Source organism: Nyctereutes procyonoides, unplaced genomic scaffold, assembly GCF_905146905.1.
Source record: "Nyctereutes procyonoides isolate TBG_1078 unplaced genomic scaffold, NYPRO_anot_genome, whole genome shotgun sequence".
NCBI lineage: Eukaryota > Metazoa > Chordata > Mammalia > Carnivora > Canidae > Nyctereutes > Nyctereutes procyonoides.
This window is the reverse complement of record NW_026575020.1, coordinates 14,689,077-14,713,886: the sequence shown is the minus strand read 5'-3', so window position 1 is coordinate 14,713,886 and position 24,810 is coordinate 14,689,077. Positions and strand designations below refer to the sequence as shown.

Genomic DNA, 24,810 nt, shown 5'->3' with positions numbered 1-24,810 from the left:
CTGAACACAAAATCCTGAATACAATGTTTATAGCAGCTTTAGTCATAATTGTCAAAATGGAACCTCAAATGTTCCTGAATTGGGGAATGGATAAATACACTGTGGTATATCAGCATGACAGGACTACTCAACAATAAACTATGACACACAGAAGAACAGCATGGATAAATCTCAAACTAATTATGTGGAGTGACAGAAACCAAACCCCCAAAAAAGTACACACCACATGATGCCATTTTTACAAAATTCTAGAGAATGCAAATTCATCTACAGTGAGGTAAAGCAACTCAGTGATTGCCTGGGGCTGGAGGGTGGCAAGGAAGGCAGAGGGAGGGTCAGAGAGGGTCATGAGAAGACTTTGGGTGGATAGGAATGTTTGATACCTTGATTGTAGTTGATAGTTTTAGTGGCTTATACATATGTCACTAAATGTATCAAATTGTGCACTTTATATTTTTTAAGATTTTATTTATTTACTTATTCACGTGGATAGGAATGTTTGATACCTTGATTGTAGTTGATAGTTTTAGTGGCTTATACATATGTCACTAAATGTATCAAATTGTGCACTTTATATTTTTTAAGATTTTATTATTTACTTATTCACGTGAGACACAGAGAGAGAGAGAGGCAGAGACATAGGCAGAGGGAGAAGCAGGCTCCTTGTGGGGACCCTGATGCAGGACTCGATCCGAGGACCTTAGGATCATGACCTAAGCCGAAGGCAGACACTCAACCACTGAGCCACCCAAGTGCCCCAAATAGTACAATTTAAATATGTGCGATTTATTGTGTATCAATTACACTTCAATAAAGTTGCTTTTAAAAATGGCTTGCCTTTCTGTACATGTTTGGATTCCTCTATGAGAAGGTATAACAGAATCTCAGTTTGCAAACTGTGATAGTCAATTTTATGTATCAACTATTTTTCAATCAAACGCTAATCCTGGTATTGCTGGAAAGGGGTTTTCCAGGTAAGATTAACACCTACAATCAGTTGATTTTATGAAAAGGAGATTATCCTGGATAATATGGCAGGCCCAATCCAACCAGTTGAAAGGCATTAAGAATGGAACTGAAGTTTCCCTGAGGAAGAAGAAATTCTGCCAGTGGACTGCAGCTTTAGCTCCTGCCAGGGCCCCAGCCTGCCAGCCTACGGACCTCAAACTTACCTACCCAGCCTTCAATCACATAAGCTAAGTGCTTACAATAAATCTCTTTATATATATAATATATTATACATATGATCTACTAGGATCTCATATTATCCTATTGATCCTATATTATCAATAATTATATATAGATTTATGTATCATATGTATTATACATGATGCTGGTTCTGAATAGAAGATATATATATATATATAGAGAGAGAGAGAGAGATTGCCTTTTCTTTTTTTTTTTTTTGAGACTTTTTCTTTAAGAAAGGATTGAAATACACTCCTACTGTACCCCCTTCCTCTCTTGCAACTCCTGCCTATGTTTGTGTGGATTCCCTAATCCCCAGAACCACACTGAGATGGACACATTGTCTGTAAACCCCTGGGTAACTGTCAAGTTATGATCCAGACTTCAGGTTGTTCTGTTGTTCTGTATAAAATGCAAAATAAATGTTTTTATTAACAATGGAAAAAATTTTTGCAAGCACTTGGCATATATAAATATAAATATATATTTTTTTCCCTATTTCTGGCTTAGTTCTTTTTTCCTGGTACAATAAATTAGCCCTAAATGACCATAGTCACATTACCTTCCCAGTCTGCAATTATGGCCTCAGGGAGAGTTCCCTATGACCAGCTGACTGAGGAACAGTCCCTCAGGATGAGTTTATAGATGGTTCTACACAATATGCAGGCACCACCGAAAAGTGGACAGCTATAGCACTATAGCCCCTTTCTAGGACATCCCAGAAGAACAGTGGTGAAGAACTTTGAGCAGAGTACCTGCTCATTCATTTTGTCTGCAAAAGACATGGCCAGAGGCTTAAGTCTATACTGATTAATGAGCTGTGGCCAGTGGTTTGGCTGGATAGTTAGGGACTTGGAACATGATTGGAAAACTGGTGACAGGAAACCTAGTAGTATAGACCTCTCTGAATGGGCAAAGAATGTAAAGATATTTGTATCTTACGTGAATGCTCACCAAAGGGTAACCTCTGCAGAAGAGGATTTTTAATAATCAAGTGGATAGGATGACCTCTTCTGTGGATACAAGTCAACCTCTTTCCCTAGCCACCCTTGTCATTGTCCATTGGCTTATGAACATAGCAGCCAGTAGCAGGGATGGAGGTTATATATGGGCTGAGTAACATGGACTTCTACCCACCACAGTCAATCTGGCTGCAGCCAATGCTGAGTGCCTGATCTGCCAGCAGTAGAGCCCAAAACTGAGAGCCAGCACCATTCCCTGGGGTGATAAGCCAGCTACCTCATGGCAGGTTGATTACATTGGATTACTTCCATCATGGAAGGGATAGTGCTTTGCTCTTCATGAAACAGACACTTATTCTGGATATGGATTTGCTTTCCTTGCATATAATGCTTCTGCCAAAACTACCATCTGTGGACTTCCAGATCCACCGTCATGGTATTCCAAACAGCATTGCTTCTAATCAAAGAACTCACTTCACAGCAAATGAAGTACAGCAATGGATCCATGTCCATGGAATTTACTGGTCTTATCATGTTACCCCATTATCCTGAAATAGCCAGCTTGTTATAAAGGTTGAATAGCCTTTTGAAGATCTAGTAGACAATACTTTGCAGGACTGTAGCAATGTACTTCAGGATACTATATATGTTCTATATCAGCATTTCAGGTATGGTGCTGTTTCTCCCACAGCTAGGATTCATGCTTCCAGGAATTAAGGAGTGGAAATGAAACGTTACTATTCACTAGTAGTAACACCCAGTGACCCACTAGTACAATTTTTCTTCCCATCCTTGCGTTATGCTCTGCTGGTCTATAAGTCTTCGTGCCAAAGGGAAGAGTACTTTTCCCAGAAGACATGATTCCATTGAATTGGAAGTTAGGACTGCCACCCCAGCTCCTCATGCCTCTGAATCAACAAACCAAGGAGGGAGTTACTGTACTAGCTGGGGTGGTTGATTCTGACCACCAAGGGGAAATTGGGATTCTACTACATAATGGAGGTAAGGAAAAGTATGTCTGGAATATAAGAGAGCCTTAAGGCATCTACTGGTACTACCATGTCCTGTGATTAAAACCAAAGGGAAACTGTAACAACCCAATTTAAGCCAAAACTTCTAAAGGCACAGACCTTTCAAGAATGAAGGTTTGGGGGCATTCTGTTAGGAAAAGAACCACAACCAGCACTAAGGTGCTTGCTGAGGGCAAAGGAAATATGTAATCAGTAGTAGAAGAAGGTAGTTATAAATACCACCTATGACCACCCAGCCAACTGCAGGAAGGGGGACTATGAGTATTCATTCCTTATTTTATTATAAATTTATTTCTGTGTATTTTTCCCTCTCTTATCCCCCTTGTATTCTAACATAAAACATATTAATAGTTAACTTTACCTTAAATTATTGAAGTTACAGGATTATCAAGGAGAAGAGTGAACATCACCCAAAGACTCTGAATTCTCTTTGGAGAAAAGGTTAGCACATTTTCAGTTGTACTAGGGTAATTGCGTCATGTTAGGTGGCAGTATAACTTTGTTATTGTTTTTACTTGGAAGTTAAGTATAGTTTAAGGAGATGCATATGGGTGCTGGGTTGACCGGATGTGGACTAAAATGATCAGTTACATGTGTTAACTTGGCTAGGCTATATATAATACCTAGATATTCAACCAAATGCTAATGTAGGTGTTACTGTGAAATTATTTTGAGATGTGATTAATATCTATAATCAGTTAACATTATATAAAGGAGATTGTTTTAGATAATCTGAGTGGTCCAACTTCTAACCAGTTTAAAGGCCTGAGGTTTCCCTGAAGAATTCTACCTGTGTACTGCAGTGTCAGCTCCCACCTGAGCTTCCATCCTGACCTTTCTTACAGACTGCACTAATATTCCCAGACTTGCCAACCTGCCCCCACAACCGAGTAAGCCAACTCTGGTAATAAATTAGATAGATTAGATGGATGGATAAATGGATGGATAGATAGATGATAGATAGATAGATAGATAGATAGATAGATAGATAGATGATAAACAGATATCCTTCCTACTGGTTATGTTTCTCCGGTGGAACTGTAACATAAACCACCTAAAAAAATGTATTGCAGGGATCCCTGGGTGGCGCAGTGGTTTGGCGCCTGCCTTTGGCCCAGGGCGCGATCCTGGAGACCCAGGATCGAATCCCACGTCAGGCTCCCGGTGCATGGAGCCTGCTTCTCCCTCTGCCTGTGTCTCTGCCTCTCTCTCTATCATAAATAAATAAAAATTTAAAAAAATGTATTGCATCTCCAAGAGTCAGAGCTTGTTTTTGACCCAAAAGGGATGAGGCATGATCCCCAGAACTCCTAGGCAAATCCCAGTTCAAAAGAGTATCCTGATGAAGGAGTGAATTAAGCAGGTCAGGGCAACGCACCTAGATCAGTGTTCTTTTAGGGCATGTGTTCAGATATCTTAGTCCTTCCATGGGTGTTAAACTATACACAATACATTGGAATATTGCATAGCCACTTAAAAATACACTTTTTAGGAGCACCTGACTGGCTTAGTCAGTTAGGCTCAGTCTTCAGCTCACGTCATGGTTTCGGGGTCCTGGTATCCAGCCCCACATCAGGCTCCCTACTCAGCAGGAGGTCTGTTTCTCCCTGCGCCTCTTCCCCCTGCTTGTGCTCTCTGGCTCTGTCAAATAAATGGATTAAATCTTTAAAAAAAAAACACTTTTTATCAACTTTCTCTGAAAGAGGAATATAAAATACATCATTAATTGTTTCTAAGGAGGGAAACCCAGTTAGTGCTGGGGGACAGAAGTGGGAGAATTTTCACTTTTTCTACTTTGAAATATTTTTTTAAAGACTTATTTATTTGAGAGAGAAAGAGAGAGAGCAAGTAGAGGTGAAGGTGATGAGCTGAGGGAGAGAGAGAATCCCAAGCAGACTCCCTGCTGAGCATCCCCTCTGATGTGGGGCTCAATCTTTCCACTCTGGGACCATGACCGGAGCCAAAACCAAGAGTTGAACACCAATTAAGTGTTAATTAACACTCAATAAAACGGGATCCCTGGGTGGCGCAGTGGTTTGGCGCCTGCCTTTGGCCGAGGGCGCGATCCTGGAGACCTGGGATCGAATCCCACGTCGGGCTCCCGGTGCACGGAGCCTGCTTCTCCCTCTGCCTGTGTCTCTGCCTCTCTCTCTGTGTGTGTGTGACTATCATAAATAAATAAAAATTAAAAAAAACACTCAATAAACCAATGTTCAATTGAGTTAATTGAACACTCAATTAACCAATTGAGTCACCCAGGCACCCCTACCTTTGGAATATTGAATCATGTAAATGTATCATCTAGACTAGGGATTGGCAAACTATGGTTCACAGGTCAAATCTGGCCCACTGTCTGTTTAAAATTCTATTGGAGGGGAACCGGAGTGGCTCAGTGGTTGAGTGTCTGCCTTTGGCTCAGGTCATGATCCCTGGGTCCTGGGATCGAGCCCCGCATCAGGGTCCCCACAGGGAGCCTCCTTCTCCCTCTGCCTATGTCTCTGCCTCTCTCTCTGTGTGTGTCTCTCATGAATAAATAAAATTTTAAAAAATTAAAATTAAAAAATACAGTTTTATTGGAACACATACATGCTCATTTTTTAATATATTGCCTATGGCAGCTTTTATTCTACAATGGCAGAGTTCAGCAGTTGTGACAACTGTATACACGATGTCATATGGCCCATAAAGCCTAAAATACTTAGTATCTGACCATTTACAGAAAAAAAGCCCATTTCAATGGAGATTTTTTTAAAATAGAAAGGCAAATTGGCATTAAAAAAATAAAAGATGCCCCAAGAGAATTAAAAACATACACATGAATGTTCATAGAAGCACTGTTCACAATAGCCAACAAGCAGAAACAAGCCAAATGTCCCTCAATTGATGCATAAACAAAATGTGATATGTTCATATGATGGAACATTACTTGGCCAGAAAAAAACAATGCAGTGCTGATAAACGCTACAACACAGATGAGCCTTGAAAACATTATGCTAAGTGAAAGACACCAGACACAAAAAGCCACATTTGTAGGATTTCATTTACGTGGAAGTCCAGAATAGACAAATTAAAAAAGACAGGAAGTAGATGAGTGGTTTCCAGGGGCTAGGGGGAAAGAGGAATAAGGAGTGACCACAAATGGGTACAAAGTTTCTTTGGGAGTCCAGGAATTAGATAGTGGTGATGGTTGCACAACTTTGAAAATGCTAAAAGCCACTGAATTGGGGGTGCTTAGGTGGCTCAGTGCCAAATCTGCTTCAGACTCTCCCTCTCCCTACTCATTCATACTCACACTCTCTCTCGAATATTTTTTTTTTTAAGAAACCAAAACACTGAATTGTATGCCCATCACCAAATACAGGGTATTCCAGAGTTCATTAGGGGGCTCAGCACCTACTGATAAATTAGTTCTCTCCACCACCTCAAACTGGAATCAGAACTGGCCTGGGAGTCAGGAGATCAAGTTCTACATCCCGGTTGTCCCCAACATCCATGTAACTTTAGGGAAGTTTCTTTCTCTGTCTGGACCTTAATTTCTTCTCTATAATATGGATGCATTTGGACAGAGAGGGGAGCATTTGAAGGGCCTGACTCTCCAGAATCCTTTCTTTCCCCAAGCTTTATTGTCAGACCTCGATAATCCGTATCCTCCTCCTCATTGCTTTCCAATTTCAAAGCACTTTCACACTTGTCATTTGATCCTCATAACCACCCTTTAAGGTAGATAGGTATTATTCCCATTTTCAGATGAAGAAATTGAACCTGAGAGGACTTGCCCAAGTTCATACAGTGGGTAAGTGTTGGAGATGGGACTCAGCTCCAGATCTTCAAATCCTAGATCCTGGGTTCTGCCCACACTATCACACTGTCTTTGCATGTTTAGCCTCTCTCTGGGAACTCAAGAAAGCAATGTCTAGCAGCCTTAGTGCAAACACTATATACCTTTGTTTGGACAAAGCAAGAGAGCAGAGGTGCAGGGATCTAGGGTCTTCTCTGATTGCTCATGAACCTGTCTATACTGGCACAGCAGCAGTCTATGCATAGAAGTATGCCTCTACATTGGTGTGGACACCAAGGCCATTACATTACACATATACATAAAGGTACACTTGACCTCTTCAACAGGTGATATAGGGCAGGATGGTAGAGAAGCTGTGGGAGGCCAGGACTCAGATTCTGTTCTCTAAGTCCACAAGACTTATTACCTCTCTAGTGAGACCTCAAGAAAAAAGGGGCAAGTCCTCAATCCTTAGTATATGGGAGGAATGAGAAGGGAAGAACAGGGAACTAACCTCCCTGCCCTTGCTAAAGCAGAGGCCAGGAAAGGGATTATCGGTGGAACCAGGGCTTTGCTCCTAAGCTTAGAGAGCTGGGCCTAAACCTTAAGGAATATCAGTGAAACCACTTCTGTCAAACCCAGTTCAGCCCTTATGAGTCACAGTGCCTGGGCTCTATAACACTATCAGCTTTGGCAAGTCACTCGCCCTCTATAATTGTTTGCTTATCCAAAATGTGGCTAGTGACTGCTGAGTCTAGCTCAGAGGGGTGCTTGGAGGTTTCCAGTTCGTAAACAAACTGAAATGTCTTTAAATATACTTTATGAACACACCCTTTCATTCTTCCACGGCTGGCAAGGAAGAAGGGCCAAAGCTTGAGCACACTTGGGATGTGACCCACTCACTCCTTTCCAGGCAGCAGGTAATTATGTACAGGTTGGGTAGCAAGAGGGCAGCAAGCCAGACAGAATTGTCTTCAGGAAAGGCTGGGCTGTCCTGGGGTAGAGGGGCTAACGATGCTCACTTACACTTTTTCATTTGACCAACATTTACCAAGCATTTAATATAGGACAAGTGCCATTCTGTGTGAAGATAAGGCAGTGAAGAAAAGAGAAAATGGCCCTGCTGTTACAGAGTTAATCTTCTAGTTGCGGGAGACCTACAAGTAAATAATAAACATGTCAAGCATTGGCAGGTTCTGTGCTGAATTAAACTGGATAAGGTTAGTAGGTGCTGCTTCATACAGGATGTCAGTAGGCCCCTCTGATAGGTAACAGGATGTCTGAGTATAGACATTAAGAAGCGAGAGGAGAGTCTGGGGGACAGCCACCCCTTAGGTCTAGGCTAGTGGACACTAGAATTCTGGAGAGACACAGACACATCCATGGCAACAGAGACAACTACCATGGTGGTTCAGTCTGCCCCCCATTTGGATTTATTCTCCACTCTTCTTTCCTGTTCCCTATAGATTGCATCCCTGGGTCAGCCTTGCCATCTGCCTTTTGGTTATGTTCAGCCAAAGGCCCCAGAAGACTGAACAGGATAAAAGAGAGGTAGGATATGGAAAATCCCACTGTTTGGCCCATTCTGACAGTGGCTGTGTTCTTCTGTACTATGATGTCCATCTGCCATCCATAGCCCCTTCTAGAACACATCCTCCCCACAAAGCCTTGCAAGATTAGCCTTCCAGGGACGCCTGGGTGGCTCAGCGGTTGGGCGCCTTTCGTTGAGGTCGTGATCCTGCGATCTCAGGATCCGGGATCGAGTCCCACATCAGGCTCCCTGCATGGAGCCTGCTTCTCCCTCTGCCTATGTGTCTGCCTCTGTCTCTCACTCTGTCTTTCATGAATAAATACATCTTAAAAAAAAAAAAGAAAAAAAGATTAGCCTTCCAGATGTGCAGTGTACCTACCTGTGAAGGGATGTGTCCACAGACACCAGTTGGACGGCCTCTCTCACCAGGGCAGGAAGAGGAGTTTGGGCACTAGAGATACCCATCAGAGACAAAATGTGGACAGTGGCCTCACTCTCATCCCTCAATGCTCTAGCTTTGTCCAATTTTTCATACTAGTGAAGGTAGGAACAGAAATTGGGGGTCTAGAGTCCCTAGAGCCACTGCCCCAGAGGTAAAACCTTCTCCAAGATCCAGCCTACCAACTTTGTACCTGAAGGAATTCATTGTACCTACCTCCAACATTGAATAGCTCATTACCCAGTTTATTTCCTTGACTGTACATTTATCACTATTGGAAAGAGCATATTATGTGTAGGCCTGCTCTACCTGATTAGAATATATGTGCTATGGAAGCTCAGAACTTGTCTTGCTGTGTGACAGCATCCTAGGCTCAAGTACATAAAAATCCAGTAAATGTTTTTGAGTAAGTGGCAATGGAAAGGAGTAAAAAGCACCCCTGCTCTCTGATACTCCCACAAGGATTGTGACAACTGCTTGGTACCAGGGGTGGGCAGATACGCTCAAAAGTACTGCCCATCTCCTTAGGTGTGTGGGGGGAGAAGCCCTAGAGCAGGACAACCAGGATAACCTAGGAGTCGGAGAATCCCTGGGTTCCACCAAGATTGTTTCCCCCCTTTCTAGAAATCCCCCACTTTTCCACTTCTAAGTAGCTAGAGCAGAACTTACCGGATATAATGTGCAGGTCTCAGGAAAGCACAGGAGTAGGAAGGCTATGAACTCCTTGGCCAAAGGTTCTAAGAAGCTAAGCTCCTTCAGGTCTAAGCAGCAGCTGGAAAACTGCCATCTGGACCTGGGGCTGGAAACTGGGAAGGCAACATCTGTACCAAAGACCCAAAATATGGCTCACCTGGCCATCTCTATTAAGGGACCTAGAAAGTCTTGTAGGTAAGTACTACTGGTTAATTTTCCTCCCAATTAAAGGGCCTTAGACTAGACCCTACAACTAAGATCTGATTCAGGCCAATCAGCCTCTTTGCTTGGTCTTAACTCTTCAGCCCTCATTCTACTTCACCTTTGATGCACTCTACCCCCACCCATGTGTGGCCCAACTGCCACCAGAGCAATCCTTTTGTTCCCCCTTCCCCCAAAAAACCCAAACAGCTCAGAAGTGCATCAATCGACCTTTAATGTCCAAAAGAGGCATGGATGCAGAGCATAGGAGATGTGGTGGGGTCTGAGCCCCTGCTCCAGAAATGAGGGAGAGATGAACACAAACCAGACATTTCCAACTGGCCACACAAGTCTGGGAAGGCAGGGGGAAACACAGATTTGGACATTCATTAAAAAAAAAAAAAAAAAAAAACCTAAAACCAAGCACTCAATCTTGTGCCCACTGAAGGGTTTGATATAGGGAACTCATTCACCATCCCAGTACCCACCCTCCCCTGTCAGCATCAAAGAGAAAGCTCGGCACACACTAAAGGCTTGGGGAGGGGGCATTCTCCTGCCTCCCCAGGCCCCAAGGATGGACTCAGGGGGAAAAAAAGAAAAGAATGAATGAACTGGATCCCAACCACCCCACTCCCAGAGTGCCAACCCTACAGATGAGAGTTTTAAATGCGATTTACAATAATCAGCAGCTCAGTCGGCAATGACTCCCCCGCCCCCCCATCCCTGTTTGATCAATAGACAAGATTTCCCCCTGCACTCTCCTTGGAATCTCCTCCCACTAGGGGCCCTGCTCCATCTCCTGATACCTGGGCTCCACCACTGCAAGACTAATCCCTTCTGAAGTTCCCCCAAAGGTCCTTGCAGTCCTCTATCACTTCCATCCCCACCTCCCACAAGAGGCTGCAACCACCCACAAAGTCACTTTCCCCCACAAAGTCACCCCAAAGTTACTGAGAATCAGTTCCAGGGCAGATGGCATCATGGCCATCTCCTCATGGGGTATCCTCCTAAAGCCTTCTGGGAAGCAGACAGCCATAGGCCAAGTAGTGTCTGGGCCAGATGGCCTAAGGGGCTTGACCACTGTCTTCACCCCCAAAGCAGACACCCCCAGAGGTTTTTAACATAAAGGCCCAATTAGAACTAACCGTGTAGGCTACCTACGCATACACCCTAGAGATTCCACACTGTCCTGCCCCTCCCTCCCCTCTACCCCAAACCAAGACACACACATACATACACACAGATATACAGAGGAGAATCAAGGGAGACATTGATTTGGTTTGATTGCTAAGACTTAACTAAGGAACTACAGTCACCAGAAATTCCCTTGCCAGCCAACTAACAGGGGCTGCTTTAAGAGAACTCCAGAGGAATGAGAAAACCGAGGGCTAAGCAGGGAGCAGACAGAAGGAGAGAAGAATGAATAGAGAAAAATCAAGCTAATCCTACCCCCAACATCCTCCTAGCATGAGCTCTGGCAGGAAGAATAAAAGAAGGTAATCCACAAAGACACAGCCCTTACTTAGAAACTCTTCTGACAAAGACAGCAAGACAAGTCTGCTCCCCACTCCCACACACCACAGACAAACACGTCTCAGGGCCCCTTAAAGAATCCACCCCCCACCCCACCCTACCCTCTGCCCCAAGCCGTGGAATCACAGTTCAGTGGAATATTCTCCCTGGTACTAGATCAATCCCCCACCCTCCTTCCTATCCCTCTCTCCTTGCCAACCCTTATGCTGTCCCCTGTAGCCTCCCTGGACCTCCCAAAGCAGCACCCACCACCAGGAGGAGGTGGCTGCACAGTTTGAGTTCCGCCTCCAGAAACCGATTTCTCTCCCCTAGCCCTCCCGTCTTTCAGGCTTTGTTGAGGGCTTTTTATTATATGTAGGGAGAGAAAGAGAAGAGGGAGGGGTGGGAGAGATTTCCTAGTGCAATACAACCAAAGAAAAAAATTTTAAAAAGTCTTGAAAAATAAACATAAAGCAGCCTTCTTCCCCAGGCAACTAAACAGAAAGAAGTTTGGTTTTGTTTACTGCGACATACACATGAAATCGAGTATACAGTCCATGCAGTAGCACAGCCATTGGAGAGGACATCCTGATGCTGGCCCCAGTGCAAAACAGTCCCAGCAACGCCGCCTGCCATCGCTGCCGCCGCCACTGACACCTTCACTGTGGCCACCTAGCCTGACTTGAAGAGGAGGATTGCAACTTGACCCAAGTAAAAATAGATGAAGTGCTTTGTCTCATGTGTAACATAGCTGCCAAAATTTCGGCCCACGATACAATGCCAGGTAGGGTTGTATTTCTTGTCAAATTCCTAAAACAAGAACAAAAGGGAGAGAAGAAAGGTGATTAGGACAGCTGGAAGATGAGAAATCAGAATAGGAATCTGATTAATTTAGTTATTACTCCCCCTCCCCCTCTAGCCCACGGCCTCAGCTCCCCAAACCTCAGGAGCTCAGGTTAAGGCTGGCTAGGACACTCCTTCCTTCATTAATAATGAACACTGCAAAGGCTCCATTATTTCTCTCTGCCACTTTACACCCCGATCATCTCTCTTCCTCCTCCTCCTAGCTATCCTGACTCCACAGCCTACCCTGTGATTCTTTAGCAAAGGAGTTGGGGAAGCCAGGGGCAGAAGAGACCACTCCAGAGTCACACAGCATGAGGAAAGCAGAGGAGGATCAAGCCTCCCTGACTTGCCACCTGCTGCCTCCCACATTACTAAACCTGCATTTTCAAATGCCAAAACCAAGACACTGGAGCCAAATGTCAGGAGTACCAGGAAACAGTTCTTTGTAAGTCAACATTAAAGGCACTCCTGTGTGCCAGGCACTGTGTGAGCTGTAAGAAGCAGAACAAGGACATCAGCCATGAGATCAGGGTAATTCCCTCACTTCTCTCAGGAGCACAAGTTCAGCATCAAAGCAACCTAGGAAATCCTTGTGACTTAATCAGACAGGCAGTTCCCTGTCACTCCATGGATGCAGCAGGAAACAGATGGCTCAGCAGATGCACCCTGCCATGCAACAGCCCTCCACCATGGACCCAGCAAAGCTGCCAACCCTGGGACTGTCCCCCAGGTGCTCAACATACAACTTGTTTGGCCTCCGCACAGACCCTACACCAAGGAACTCCAAGAAGTATTAGGGAGCAGTGGAAAGGGGATGGGTCACCAAATCCAGCCTTAATGTTGACTCTCAAGACTGTATAATATAGGAGGGCCACAGTCACTTCCCTGGGTCTCATTTTCCCCATCAGCAAAACAAAGAAGCTTGACCAGATACAATCTAAAGATTCTTCGGAGAGTCCATGATTCCAAATACTCTCCCTGTAAGGACAGATAAGGCCATCAATTAGGAAGGAGTCAGCACCCCCAGAATCCTTACGGGCTCTGCACCCACTGGCTCCTTATTCAGAAAGTCTCTCAGGACTCTAGAGTTTCCTTTTCTCATCCCACCCTGCCTAAGTAGGAAAACAGAAGTCTGTAAAACTTAAGGATGCCCTACCACCTCTATGGACCATAATACCACTAACATTTAGGCTTCCCTTTGGGATAGAGCTAAAAACATCAAAGACTGGAATTATGCCACTAGTAGACATGAATTTTGACTGGGAATCAGAGGCCCTGGGTACCACTTCCCATTTCTAGCTCAGCTGCTTCCTCACTGTGTAAACCATATTCATTCACCCATTCACTCAGGAATTTTTCAGGGATTAAACCTATTACCCCAATATTGCTCATCCATTTTAAGCAAATTATATATTCCAGCCTACCCTTTTCTTAAGAAGGTGGGGGAGGAGATGATGCAAGATTTTTTTTTTTTTTAAGAGAAAGAAAAGGAAACCTCCTGCATGATAAGGGTTATAATGGGGATATCCCACTTTAAATGATGCAGTTCCCTGAAAAATTTGTATATAATCTTATCTGTTCAAATATCCCTGATCTACATTTTGAATAGTTCTGAATTGAGCCAGTTATATTTGTTCCTAAACTTCTCTCCCCAATGCCTTAGTCACATAATTATCTGTAAACATACATAAGCACACAAGCACACCTGAACTGAGTTCCTATTAAGAACTCCTAAGATGAATGCTTTGGCAAGAATCACTCCCTAATTTGTCTGCTTTGCAAGCTCCTGGCTTTTGTTTGCATGGGATATACCCGCTTTCCTAAATTCCCAGTTTAGGCCTCCCTGAGGGCACAGCTCAGATGCCCATCCCCACCCCTGACCAAAAGCCACAGCTCTCTTGGTGCACCTTCTTGATATAAGCAGCAATGTCCTTCTCTATGTTGTACTTCTCCATAGCCTGCGTGGCGCAGTCAACGGCATCCTGTTGCATGTCCTCAGACATGTCTGCGTTCTTGATCACTGCCTTCCGGTCAGACATCGTGACACTGCAGAAGAAGCAGAGAGGTGAAGCTGACACCCCCAATGCTCTAAGAAATGAACAATAATAGCTGAGTGTGGAGCCTCAGTGGGAGAGCTGAAAACAGAAGGTGAGAGCAACAGAAAACAGACGTGAGGCATTATTAGGAGGGGGAGGTTTTAAGCTTTTAGCTGAGACCTGGTCCCCAAATCTGGGAAATACAAGATGGATGGGGAAAAAAGACATAAAGAGCCATCAACTTTCTTTTATCATTTATGAGGTTTTTCCAATTCTAAATTTATCTATTTCTGATATTTTGAATAGCACCAATTGCCAAAATATTACAATACATCACCTACTAGTTGTGCCTTTGGGCAAGTTACTTAACCTTTGTGCTTTTATACCATCATCTTAAAATGGAGACTTTGCCCTACTGAGGGCAAAGCAGGTGGCATTAACACCTGAACACAATAAGCCCTTGATTTAATGACCATTACTGTATCATTGGTATCACAGTGGAAAGAAGATGGACTAGGAATCAGGAGGCCTGACTTCTGGTCCTGACTATGAACTCTCGCAGTCTTGGACAAGACACTCAGCCTTACTGCATTCATTACTTCCATTTTAGCAACAAGGCTAGCTCTCTATCAGGGGTTTGTTATAAGATTAATTAAGGTTATATGAGAACATCTGCAAACAAGGACAGTCTACGCTGGAGTCTGCTGGCCAGATTCAGCCCTCCACCTGTTTCTGCAAAATAAAGTTTTATAGGAACAGGCTACAATGGCAGAGTTGAGTAGTTGCATGAGAATGCATGGCCCATAAAGCCTAAAATATTTACTATCTGGCCTTGCACAGAAAAAGGTTACCAATGCCCAATGGTGACAGAGATAACAAAAGGTGAGGAATTACTATTTTAAGAGCCCTGTTTCATATCCCGGCTATCTAAGCCACGGCATTCATCCTACAGTAAACAGAATTCTGGGGAAGATCTTGCATAGTCCATCCATACCTGGGATGACAGGAATCCCAAGAAGGCTGGTCAGAACCTGTTGAGCAGTCTATAGCTTCCAAGTGCTTTGCAAGAACAGAGAAGAGGAGCTACAAAAACCAATCCTCTGTCCTTGATCACAGTTCCATCACACAGATCCCCCACAAACTCCCCCCCCCCAAAAGACTCTGTCACCCAGCCCAGGGGGCAGATGTCGTCATTCCAGTCCTGTCTGATATTAAGGCTACACGAAGGCCTGCCTGCTTAAGGAGAGATTCCCGGTATCATTCCAGGCCACTCTGATCTCTTGAGTCCACACTAGCCTGTGGGCTGAGTGAACCGAAAGGGAAAGCAGAACTCATGATTACTCCTTTAGCCTGCACCAGATGCAAAGAAAGCATACGTGCCAGCTGCCAGCCACACAGCCCTTGACCGCACCCAAGGCACCTCAAACTAAGCAGGGCTGGTTCTATTTCAGCATCCTCTGACCTCACAACCCTGAAAGGAAAAGTCAGGGCTTCAAGGAGTATGTGAGCACCACCTGGTGCTGAAGAAAGGTCAGGAGAACCTTGTTGTTCAAGGCCTCACTAGCTACATGACCTTGGGCAAAGCAACATCTGCATTTTAAGAATCAATGTCAAGTTGAAATAAGATAAATGAGGCAACTTCAATGAGTTTGAGCAGATATATAATCAGCAAGCAATGTTCTGATTATAAAACTCTATATTTGACGAAAACTAGTGTCACCTGGTGGCCTATTCCAGGTTACCACTCAGAAGGGGGCACTGTTTACAAACGCAAGGGTGGGGGTGGGGCCTGGTTAGAGACAGTGAAGTTAAAGCTGAAATTGGCAGCGGTTTTCCCAGCAAGCTCACCTGCTCCACTGCCTTATCCCCGAAGTCCAAGGGAACAACTTTGTCACAGTAATTAAAAGCCACCTTACTCTCTACTAGGAGAGCGCCTGCGGTTACATAACGCTGGTCTTGTGACTACAATGCTACGATTCTTTACCCCAGGCCCCCCAGGCGTCCGAGAAGTGAGGCCTAGCCCCAATCTGCCCTGTCCAAGGTGCCAGTGAGAAAGAGATAGGGAGGTGCCCGGTCTACCCCTTCCCTCCTGAGAAAAAAAAAGGACCTGGGCCTCCAAAGAGAAGGATGACCAGAGGGCCCCAGGCCAGCTGCCTCAATTAAAAGGCAGGGGCTCCTTGGAAAAGCCAAGAGGGCACTCCAGGACAGCTCCCCTTCCTTCCCTGATCCCGGATTTGGGGACAGAAAAGGCCAAGCCTCAGAGACCTGGACCATCCTCCCCAGCCCCCAACACACACAAACGCTGGTATTTCCTCCCTTGAGATCTCCAAGGGGGCTTATCCCTCCACCATGCCAACCTCCAGAGAGAGCTGCGGCCCCCAAAGAACGGCACCTGGGGGCATGAGAAAGCATCCTCTCCCCACCTCCGCTCCGGCCGGTCAGCCGCCCTCCCCCCCCCCACCCCCCCCCACCCCGGCCTGGAGCAGCGCCGGAGTGACTGGGCGTCCTCGCTGCAGGAAGGACGCCCCAGAGGGTGGCGGCGGCAGGAGGCGCCGCGTCACGCCCGAGCCCTCTCCACCCCCTCTCCCTCGGCCCCAAACACCAGAGGCGGCCTCCACGCAGCGCAAGGAGACTCCCGGGGCGGGGGGGGGGGGGGGAGCCGCACCTCCGCAGCCCGGGGCCTCCGGCCGCGCCCGGGGGTCGCGAGGGCACAGGGTGGCGCAGCCCCAGGAAGGAGGGGCCCCGAGGGGCGTCACGCAGAAGCCGGCCCCGCGCGTGGCGCCGCACGCGATCCGCGCGGGCCGCCGCCCCGGGGACGCCCCCACCCACCGCTCACCTTCACGGAGACTAGTCCGCGCGGGGCCCCGGGGGAGCAGCGATGGCCTGAGGCAGGGCGCGGGCAGGGGCGGTGTCCCCTCGGCTTCTCCTGCAGCAGCAGCCGCCGCCGCCGCGGTCTCCGGCTCCCGCAGCCCCGGGCCGATGGCTTGCCGCTGCCGTCCGCCCTCCGAGCTTCCCCGACCGCCCGCGCTCCGCCTCGCGCCCGCCGGCCCGCCCGCCTGCTCCTCGCTGGCGCCTCGCAGCTCCGCTCCGCTCTGCCGCTGAGCACGGCCGACGCGCGGCCCCCCCTGAAATAGCGCCCCGCCCCCGCCCCCCCGCCGCGCGCGCTGCCGTCCGCGCTCCCCATTGGCTGCGCCCGCCCGGCCCCGCACTGCGGGCTTCTCCCCGCGCCGCTCTCGCCCCACATCTTGTTTCCTCCCACAATGCCTCGGGGCGGAGGGGGGGGGAGCTGAAAAGGGTGGGGGGGAGGGAGCTGTGGCCTTAAGGAGAGAAAGGAGACGAAGAATGCAGACCCCTCCACCTCGGGCTAGGAGGCCAGGCCTAAAAAGGAATAAAGAGGCGAGGCTTAAAGAGAGGGAGGGCGTTAAAGACCCCAATCCCTAGAAGAATAATCGGAGAGAGAGGGATGGAGATTAAGGACCCAGGGAACAGATGGGGAAGGGGTAGAGATCCTAACCTGAGGAGGAGGGAGGGGAGGGAGGTGAAGTCATCAGCCTCAGAGGAAAAGACAGGACCCCCTCCCTCCCCCCAGATCTGTAGGAAGGAACAGCCCGCTGCGGAGAGGTAAAGGCACAACAGCCCCAGGGCTCCCCTCCCCTTACATTCGGGAGAAGTCCCTTCCCCACGCAGCTCTGCCTTTGTTCCGAGTCTCAAGGCCACAGGACCTCCACTCCCAGCTGGAGCCCCAGCTGCTCTTTATCACCAGGAGCAAGATGGAGGCAGACCCAAGGCACAGTTGGGAGAGGGGAGGTTGGTCGTCGGCACGCAGGCTCCTGGGGTAGAGGCGACAGAGAGCCGTTTCTGGCCGGTCCAGACCGGAGGGGGCGTGCCTAGAACCCCGGAGAGGTGCGAACCAGAGTCGGGCAGAGCTGTGGGGAGCCTGAAAGCTCAGCCCTTCCGTAGTCCTCACCTTACCGAGGAGAGAACCAAAGCACGGAGAGGGCAGGCCTGGTTCTGGGTTCGAGGCTGAAAAGTGGTGCTTGGAGGCAGCGGCCCCCGCGGTGGCCCAGGAGGCTCTGTGGGAGTGTGTGTGATGCCTGTGCACGTAGGGGAGTGCCGGCCCTCCACTGCACCCCACCCACCTCCAGAGAACAGGAAATGTCTGCCTTTTTTTCTTCCCTTCGGTTTCACAAAGGAAGTGTCTACCTAAAGGGGTGGTGAGAATCTTCACAGGGAGCCATGCAATTGGGCCACAACAGTGAGAATTAAGAAGCTCCCCTTCTCATCGGTTTCCCCTTACTGGCCCAAACCTTGGTCAGGAAGTCGGACTTGCCCTGGCGGTGGTACCCATAATTTAATATTCGTTATGTGTCAGGGGAAGCCTGGAAAATCATGCCCTCCTACTTCTGCTTTCCACAGCTCTGTCATTTCCCAGCCTCAGCGAACATTTCAGAGAAATAGGCAAGGCCTGATGTATCCCTTCACACTTAGGGTATTCTGATGTCAGCCACATTGTGAATGAATGGGGGGCGGGGCACTTGTGGGCAGAGACGAGGGGTTGAAGGAGGACGCTCTATCACCTCAAGGCTTGTGGAGAGCTGATTTCATGGACTACTGGGAAGAGAAGTCGTACCCTCTTTCTCCAATGATCATTAGCTTCCAGCCCCTTCTATGGCCTGAAGGTCAGAACTGCCATGTATGGTTGTGCAGGTTGTTCACTCTACAATGACATCCAGCCCAAAGAGCAACCAGGGGCTAAAATAAAGCCTGCACATTACTTGCTAAGTTGTGTGCCCTGGTACAGGCCAGTGCTCACCCATAAGATGCATACTTTCTTCAAGTGTGCATAAAAGTGACTGAACTAGTGGTGGCCCTTCCAAGGCCATACTGCCGGCATATAAATCGGCTCTGGGATATTGGGAAGACTTACTAATAGTATGGTTTATAAATGATAATTCATATTTATAAAGTCCTCTGTGTCAGGCTCCCGTCTAAATGTTTTAGATGTATTGTTGCATTTAAATCTGGAACAATTGCAGCGAATGTGTATTACCATCTTCCTGTACAGATTTGGAAACTACCTCTTAGAGAAGTTCAGTAACACGCTCAAGATTACCCAGTTTTTGTCAGAGCAGGATTTAGCCCCAGGCTGTCTGTTCCCAGGACCTATTCTCTAAGCCATTCCACTATCCTGCCTTCTAACAGAGAAAAGAAAAAAAGTGTAGACCGGGGGTTTGGCTCTCTATATGAATTATACCAGCATTTCATAAACGTATCTGACTCTGAAGTTCCCTCCCCTTTTTTAAGATTTCATTTATTTGAGAGAGAGTGAATGAGAGCACAAGCAAGGGGAGGGGCAGAGGGAGAGAGAGAAGCAGGCTTCCAGCTGAGCAGGGAGTCCAATGCAGGACTCCATCCCAGAACCCCGGGATCATGACCTGACCCAAGGCAGATGCTTAACCCACTGAGCCACCCAGGCACCCCAAAGCCTTTTTTTATCCAAACATTTATTAACATCTCAGGGAACTACTATTCCATAGGATACAGTTTGAGAAACGTGTGCTATGCTAATTACTGCTATTTACGTGAAATGCTTATTGTTTAATTACCATGCAATGTTAGTAACAGTAGTAATTAATATGTCGGCTTAACTTGGTGGACCTTTTTATTTGATGCCACTACAAATTCATGATTGCCCAGTTATCTGTTGTTGCCCAGATGGCAGAAACATGTCTTCAGATTTATAAATCAGAAAGGACTTTCGTTCTTGTCTTATCGGTGGGCCCCATACCCTCTGCCTCCTTCTTTAACCGAACAGTTCTCCAGGGCATTGAGCTTTGGTCACTGTTCAACTTTACTTTTATTCACGTTCATGGTTTTTTACCATAATTCAGTCCTGGTGGCCCCCCTAAATCTCAGACCTCTCTACTGTGAGTATTCCACAGGCTTCTCTGACTCTTCACATACACACATATAAAGTCTGGTCATTAGAAGCACTAGCCCTGGAGCCAGAATGTCTGGATTCAAAGCTCTTGTCACCTCTCTACCAGCTGTGCAGAACTGGTCAAGCTATTCATCATCTCAAAATTTCATTTTCCTCATCTATAAATCAAGAATAATATCTATTTCATAGTTATGAGAAAATGCATTAAAAACTCAGCGTAAAAAAAAACCTCTTGGCATGATGCCTCATCCATAAATGTGATTAATAAATGTTAGCCATCATCATTTCTTTTCCAGACTTGTTTCCCTTCCCTGTATTTCTTACCTCGGTTCGTGGCCCCATTATCCACCCAGGGACCAAGTCAGGAACCTGCGAACCCTCTTGCCCACCCTGTGTCTATCATCACTCAGCTCTTAGTTATTTCTACAGCCCCCATTCCCTTTCACTGTGAATACCCTGCATGGGGAACTCATCTCTTCTAGTTGGTTCCCTGCCTGCAATCCCAGTACCTCCTCCCCAATCCACACTGAATTGATCCATCTAAAATGCAAATCTCCCAGGCACTTCCCTCTTCCCTACTCAGAAAAACAAAACAATACAAAAACTGCTCTTTCCCATAACTTCCCTCCCCCATCTCACCCTCTACATCCCCCCACCTCCTCCTTATCTCTCCACACTTCCCAGCTCCCTCTTTGTGCTCTAGTAATGTGGGCTACTGCCTACGAATTTCCCCCACACCCAGATTCCACACCTTTGTTCATGTGGTTCCCTTGCCTGTGAGGCTTGTGGTTTTCTTTGCTGGCTAATGCCTTGGTTTGAGTGTCCTCTGTCAAGCCTTCCCAAATCTCAGGTTTTTATCACTAACCACATTCTATAAAACTTGTAGGCTTAAGTTTGTCTGTAGTTCCTTGCAGGCAGAGGTTACATCTTATTTATATGTGGGCTGTAGAACCTAGCATAGTTCTTAGAACATGGGAAGTTCTCTGTAAGTATTAGTTAAATTAATTATGCTGATTAGGGTAGGACCTGTGGGATTCCCACAGTGGAGAGGTCAGGACTTAGGGGACCATCAGAGCCTACATGGTGATAACAACCATGAATGTGAATGAAACTACTACAAGGCTGAAAACTATGGGTTCAAAAGACACTTCATCCCTTCCTCCATCCAAAGAACCACATTAGGGCTCTTCTCTTTTACTAGAACTGGCAACACATGCTATTTACACTGGGGCCTTCCCACTCAGAGCAAGTTGCTGGCTGAGGTAAATCATAGTCCATGCTGGGGAACACCCAGGCCTGACTCTTGGATGAATTTTTCTCCTTATACTCCCTGCTGGGTAGTTGGCTGATATCCTGACCCTTACAGGTAGACAGTCAAAGACTCTCCACCCCAGGTGACTGGGTCACCCAGAAGAAAGAGAGGATGGCACTGACAAAAGTCATTTCACTAAGCCCTTCAGGTGTTGACTTGCTTCAAAGACTCCAGAAGGATGGAGAAGGGTAGTTACATACATATACCCTGACAGTACAGTGTAAACCCTAGTGCCAGTCCCCTCTGCCAAGTCTCCAGGGGCGTGGGGGGGAACCCAAGGAAGAAAGTAATGTGATAAGAAGTAGCGGAATCTGCCCTAATTCCTCACTGATTTCTTGAGTGGCCTCATAAAATATACTTCCCTAGGCAACTAGTTACCACACCCTAATTATCACCTTTCCTACTTCCCAAGTCTCCTGAAAACTGGAGGAACCAGCCATGGTCAACAATGTGCTGACAACTAGTGAGATGAGCACTGGTCTGGGAGTCAGAGAATTCCTGAACCAATTTGGCCCTAGTCAAATAATTTCGTTCCTTAGAATCTAGATTTCTGTATCTAGAAAACGTAGGACTGAATAATCTATAAGGTCTGTCAGCCCCTAAATCTATGATTTTCTGATTCCAATACCCTATCACAAAGTATATCTTACCTGTGGGTTAGAGAAATTTCTCTACATGTAGCCAAGCTTAAATACCTCTTTTCTGATCCTTCTCTCTGATCCACTTAGAATTCGGAGAGCATTTCTCTACCCTCCCATCACTCAACACAGCTGGGATATCATTCTGTTCAGCTGTGTATTCTCTCAAAGTGCCTTGACATAGTTAAGATTCAATGAATGTTTGAGCTTCAATTAAAACATGAAAGCAAGTGGTCATCAAGAAAGAACCGAAGAAAAGATGTTCCAAAGCGGTTTCCAGATCATGACTCCTCCTAATTTAGGAGTCCTCCTCTGCTTTGTTATCTGCACAATTCTGAGGAACCCTGCCCCTGCCATGGGAGAACCAAGACAATAAATAATATGGAATTTGTCGGTACTTGTCCAAAAGATCAAGCTAAGGTTCTTGTGTGCAGGTAACACCTGAAGAAAAAAACAGGGCCAACAGAGCCACCATCACCCCCAACCCCAGACTCCAGGGAGCAGGAACCATGGAATGGTTTCCTCAGGGAAGCCCTGGCATTTTCCTTAAGTCACCCAACTGTCAATTCAAATTCCCAAACAAGGGCATCTGATTGGACACATTGGGTCTCAGGCCCACTTTTTGGCCATGGAAGTGAAAGGCAGCCTGAGAGACCTTCTAAGATCAAAAGGGGAATATCTGACAGAAGGGAAACCTACATGAAGTTACAAGAAGCAAGAGAGTGGGTGCTGGGCAGGCAGAAACACAGATGTCTACTCTTGGAGAGCCTCCAGAGTGGGAGGCGAGATTATTTATGAGGGAGATCCTTGTCCCCACTGTCATAAAAACAAACACTAAGCTCTCTCACCCTCAGTCCCACAGAGTGAGATGGGGGATGGTGAGTGGGGTCCTAAAAAATGAGGTCTGTACAACTTTGCCCTCCTCTCTGAGAACAATTTCGAAGGAAAACTTTGCCTTGTTAGGCATATCACAGTATATTCTAGTTGGTAAAAACATGAAAAAAAATCCCATTAGGAAACGGAGGTACACCTTACATTGTAATGTAATAAGTTAGTTCTGTTTTTTACATATATAGCCTCTTTATTGAGATACAGTTCAATTCACATACCATAAAACTCACCTTTCCAAAGTGCATGATTCACTGGTTTTTCACTTTCACAAACCTGTGCAACCATCACCACTATCTAGCTTTAGAACATGTTCACCACTCCAAAAAGAAACTCTGTACTCATTGAAAGTCACTCATCTGGGCAGCCCGGGTGGCTCAGCGGTTTAGTGCCACCTTTGGCTCAGGGCGTGATCCTGGAGTCCGGGGATTGAGTCCCGTGTCGGGCTCCCTGCATGGAGCCTGCTGCTCCCTCTGCCTGTGTCTCTGCCTCTCTCTCTCTGTGTCTCTCATGAATAAATAAATAATTTTTTTTTAAAAAGTCACTCATCCATTTTCCCTTCCAGTTTCCACTAATCTACTTTCCATTTCTATAGATCTGCCTATTGTGGACATTTTCTATAAATTGAGTCATAGAACATATGGTCTTCTGTGACTATCTTAGTTCAATTAGTGTACTGTTTTCCAGATTCATCCATGTTATAGCACGGATCTGTACTTCATTTCTTTTTATGGCTGGTTAATATGCCACCATATAATCATACCACATTTTGTTCATCCACTCATCAGTGGAGGGGCATTGAGTTATTTCCACTTTTTTAGCTGTTATGGATAATACCTCTATAAGTATTTATACACAAGTTTCTGTGTAGATATATGCCTTCAGTTCCCTTGGATATACACCCGAGTGTGGAATTACTGGGTTTTGTAATAACTCTATGCTCAACCTTTGGAGGAGCAGTCAGACTATTTTCCAGAAAGCTACATCATTTTACATTCCTAAGCATATGAGGGTTGCAACTTCTCCACATTCTCACCAACACCTGTTATTGTCTTTTATATTACAGCCATCCTAGTAGGTATGAAACTATACCCGACTGTAGCTTTCATTTGTGTTTCCTCGGTGGTTAATGACCTTGGGCATCTTTTCATGTAATTGGCAGTGTGTATCTTTCCTTTGGAGAAATGTCTGTTCAGATCCTTTCTTCATTTTTAAATTAGGTCATCTTTTTATTATTGAGTTGTAAGAGTCCTTTATATACTCTAGATACTAGGCCCTCACCAGAGATATGGCTTACAAACATTTCCTCCCATTCTATGGATTGTATTTTCATTTTCTTAATGGTGACCTTTGAAGCCCAACAGTTTTAAATTTTTTTAAAGGTTTTACCTATTTATTCATGAGACACAAAGAGAGAGAGGGGCAGAAACACAGGCAGAGGGAGAAGCAGGCTCCACAAAGGGAGCCCAATGCCAGACTCAATCCTGAGACTCCAGGACCACGCCCTGGGCCAAAGGCAGATGCTCAACTGCTGAGCCACCCAGGCGTCCCAACAGTGTTTAATTTTGATGAAGACCAACTTGTCAAAATTTTTATCCCTTGTGCTTTTGATGTCATTCCAAGAAATCATTGCCTAGCCCAAGATCACAAAAGCTTACTTCTTTGTTTTCTTCCAAGAGTTTTAGCTCTTTCTAAATGAAACTTTTTGAGTTAATTTTTGTGTGTGGTGTGAGGTGGGTCTTAACTTCATTGTTTTGCTTGTGAATATCCAATTGTCCCACATCTTTATTTGAAAAAACTATTCTTTCACCTCT

The 24,810-nt window shown here is 46.1% G+C and overlaps 1 protein-coding gene across 1 annotated transcript; it reads right to left on the bottom strand.

Annotated features, from left to right (window-relative positions):
* Positions 1 to 5,730: 5,730 nt before the first annotated feature.
* DYNLL2 (dynein light chain LC8-type 2) lies at positions 5,731 to 17,320 on the bottom strand. Its single transcript, XM_055327123.1, has 3 exons — positions 17,054 to 17,320; positions 14,089 to 14,227; positions 5,731 to 12,145 (listed from the first exon to the last, which is right to left on the bottom strand). Exons 2-3 carry the CDS (start codon positions 14,218 to 14,220, stop codon positions 12,008 to 12,010), a joined length of 270 nt encoding a protein of 89 aa, XP_055183098.1. The 5' UTR covers positions 14,221 to 14,227; positions 17,054 to 17,320; the 3' UTR covers positions 5,731 to 12,007.
* Positions 17,321 to 24,810: the final 7,490 nt, after the last annotated feature.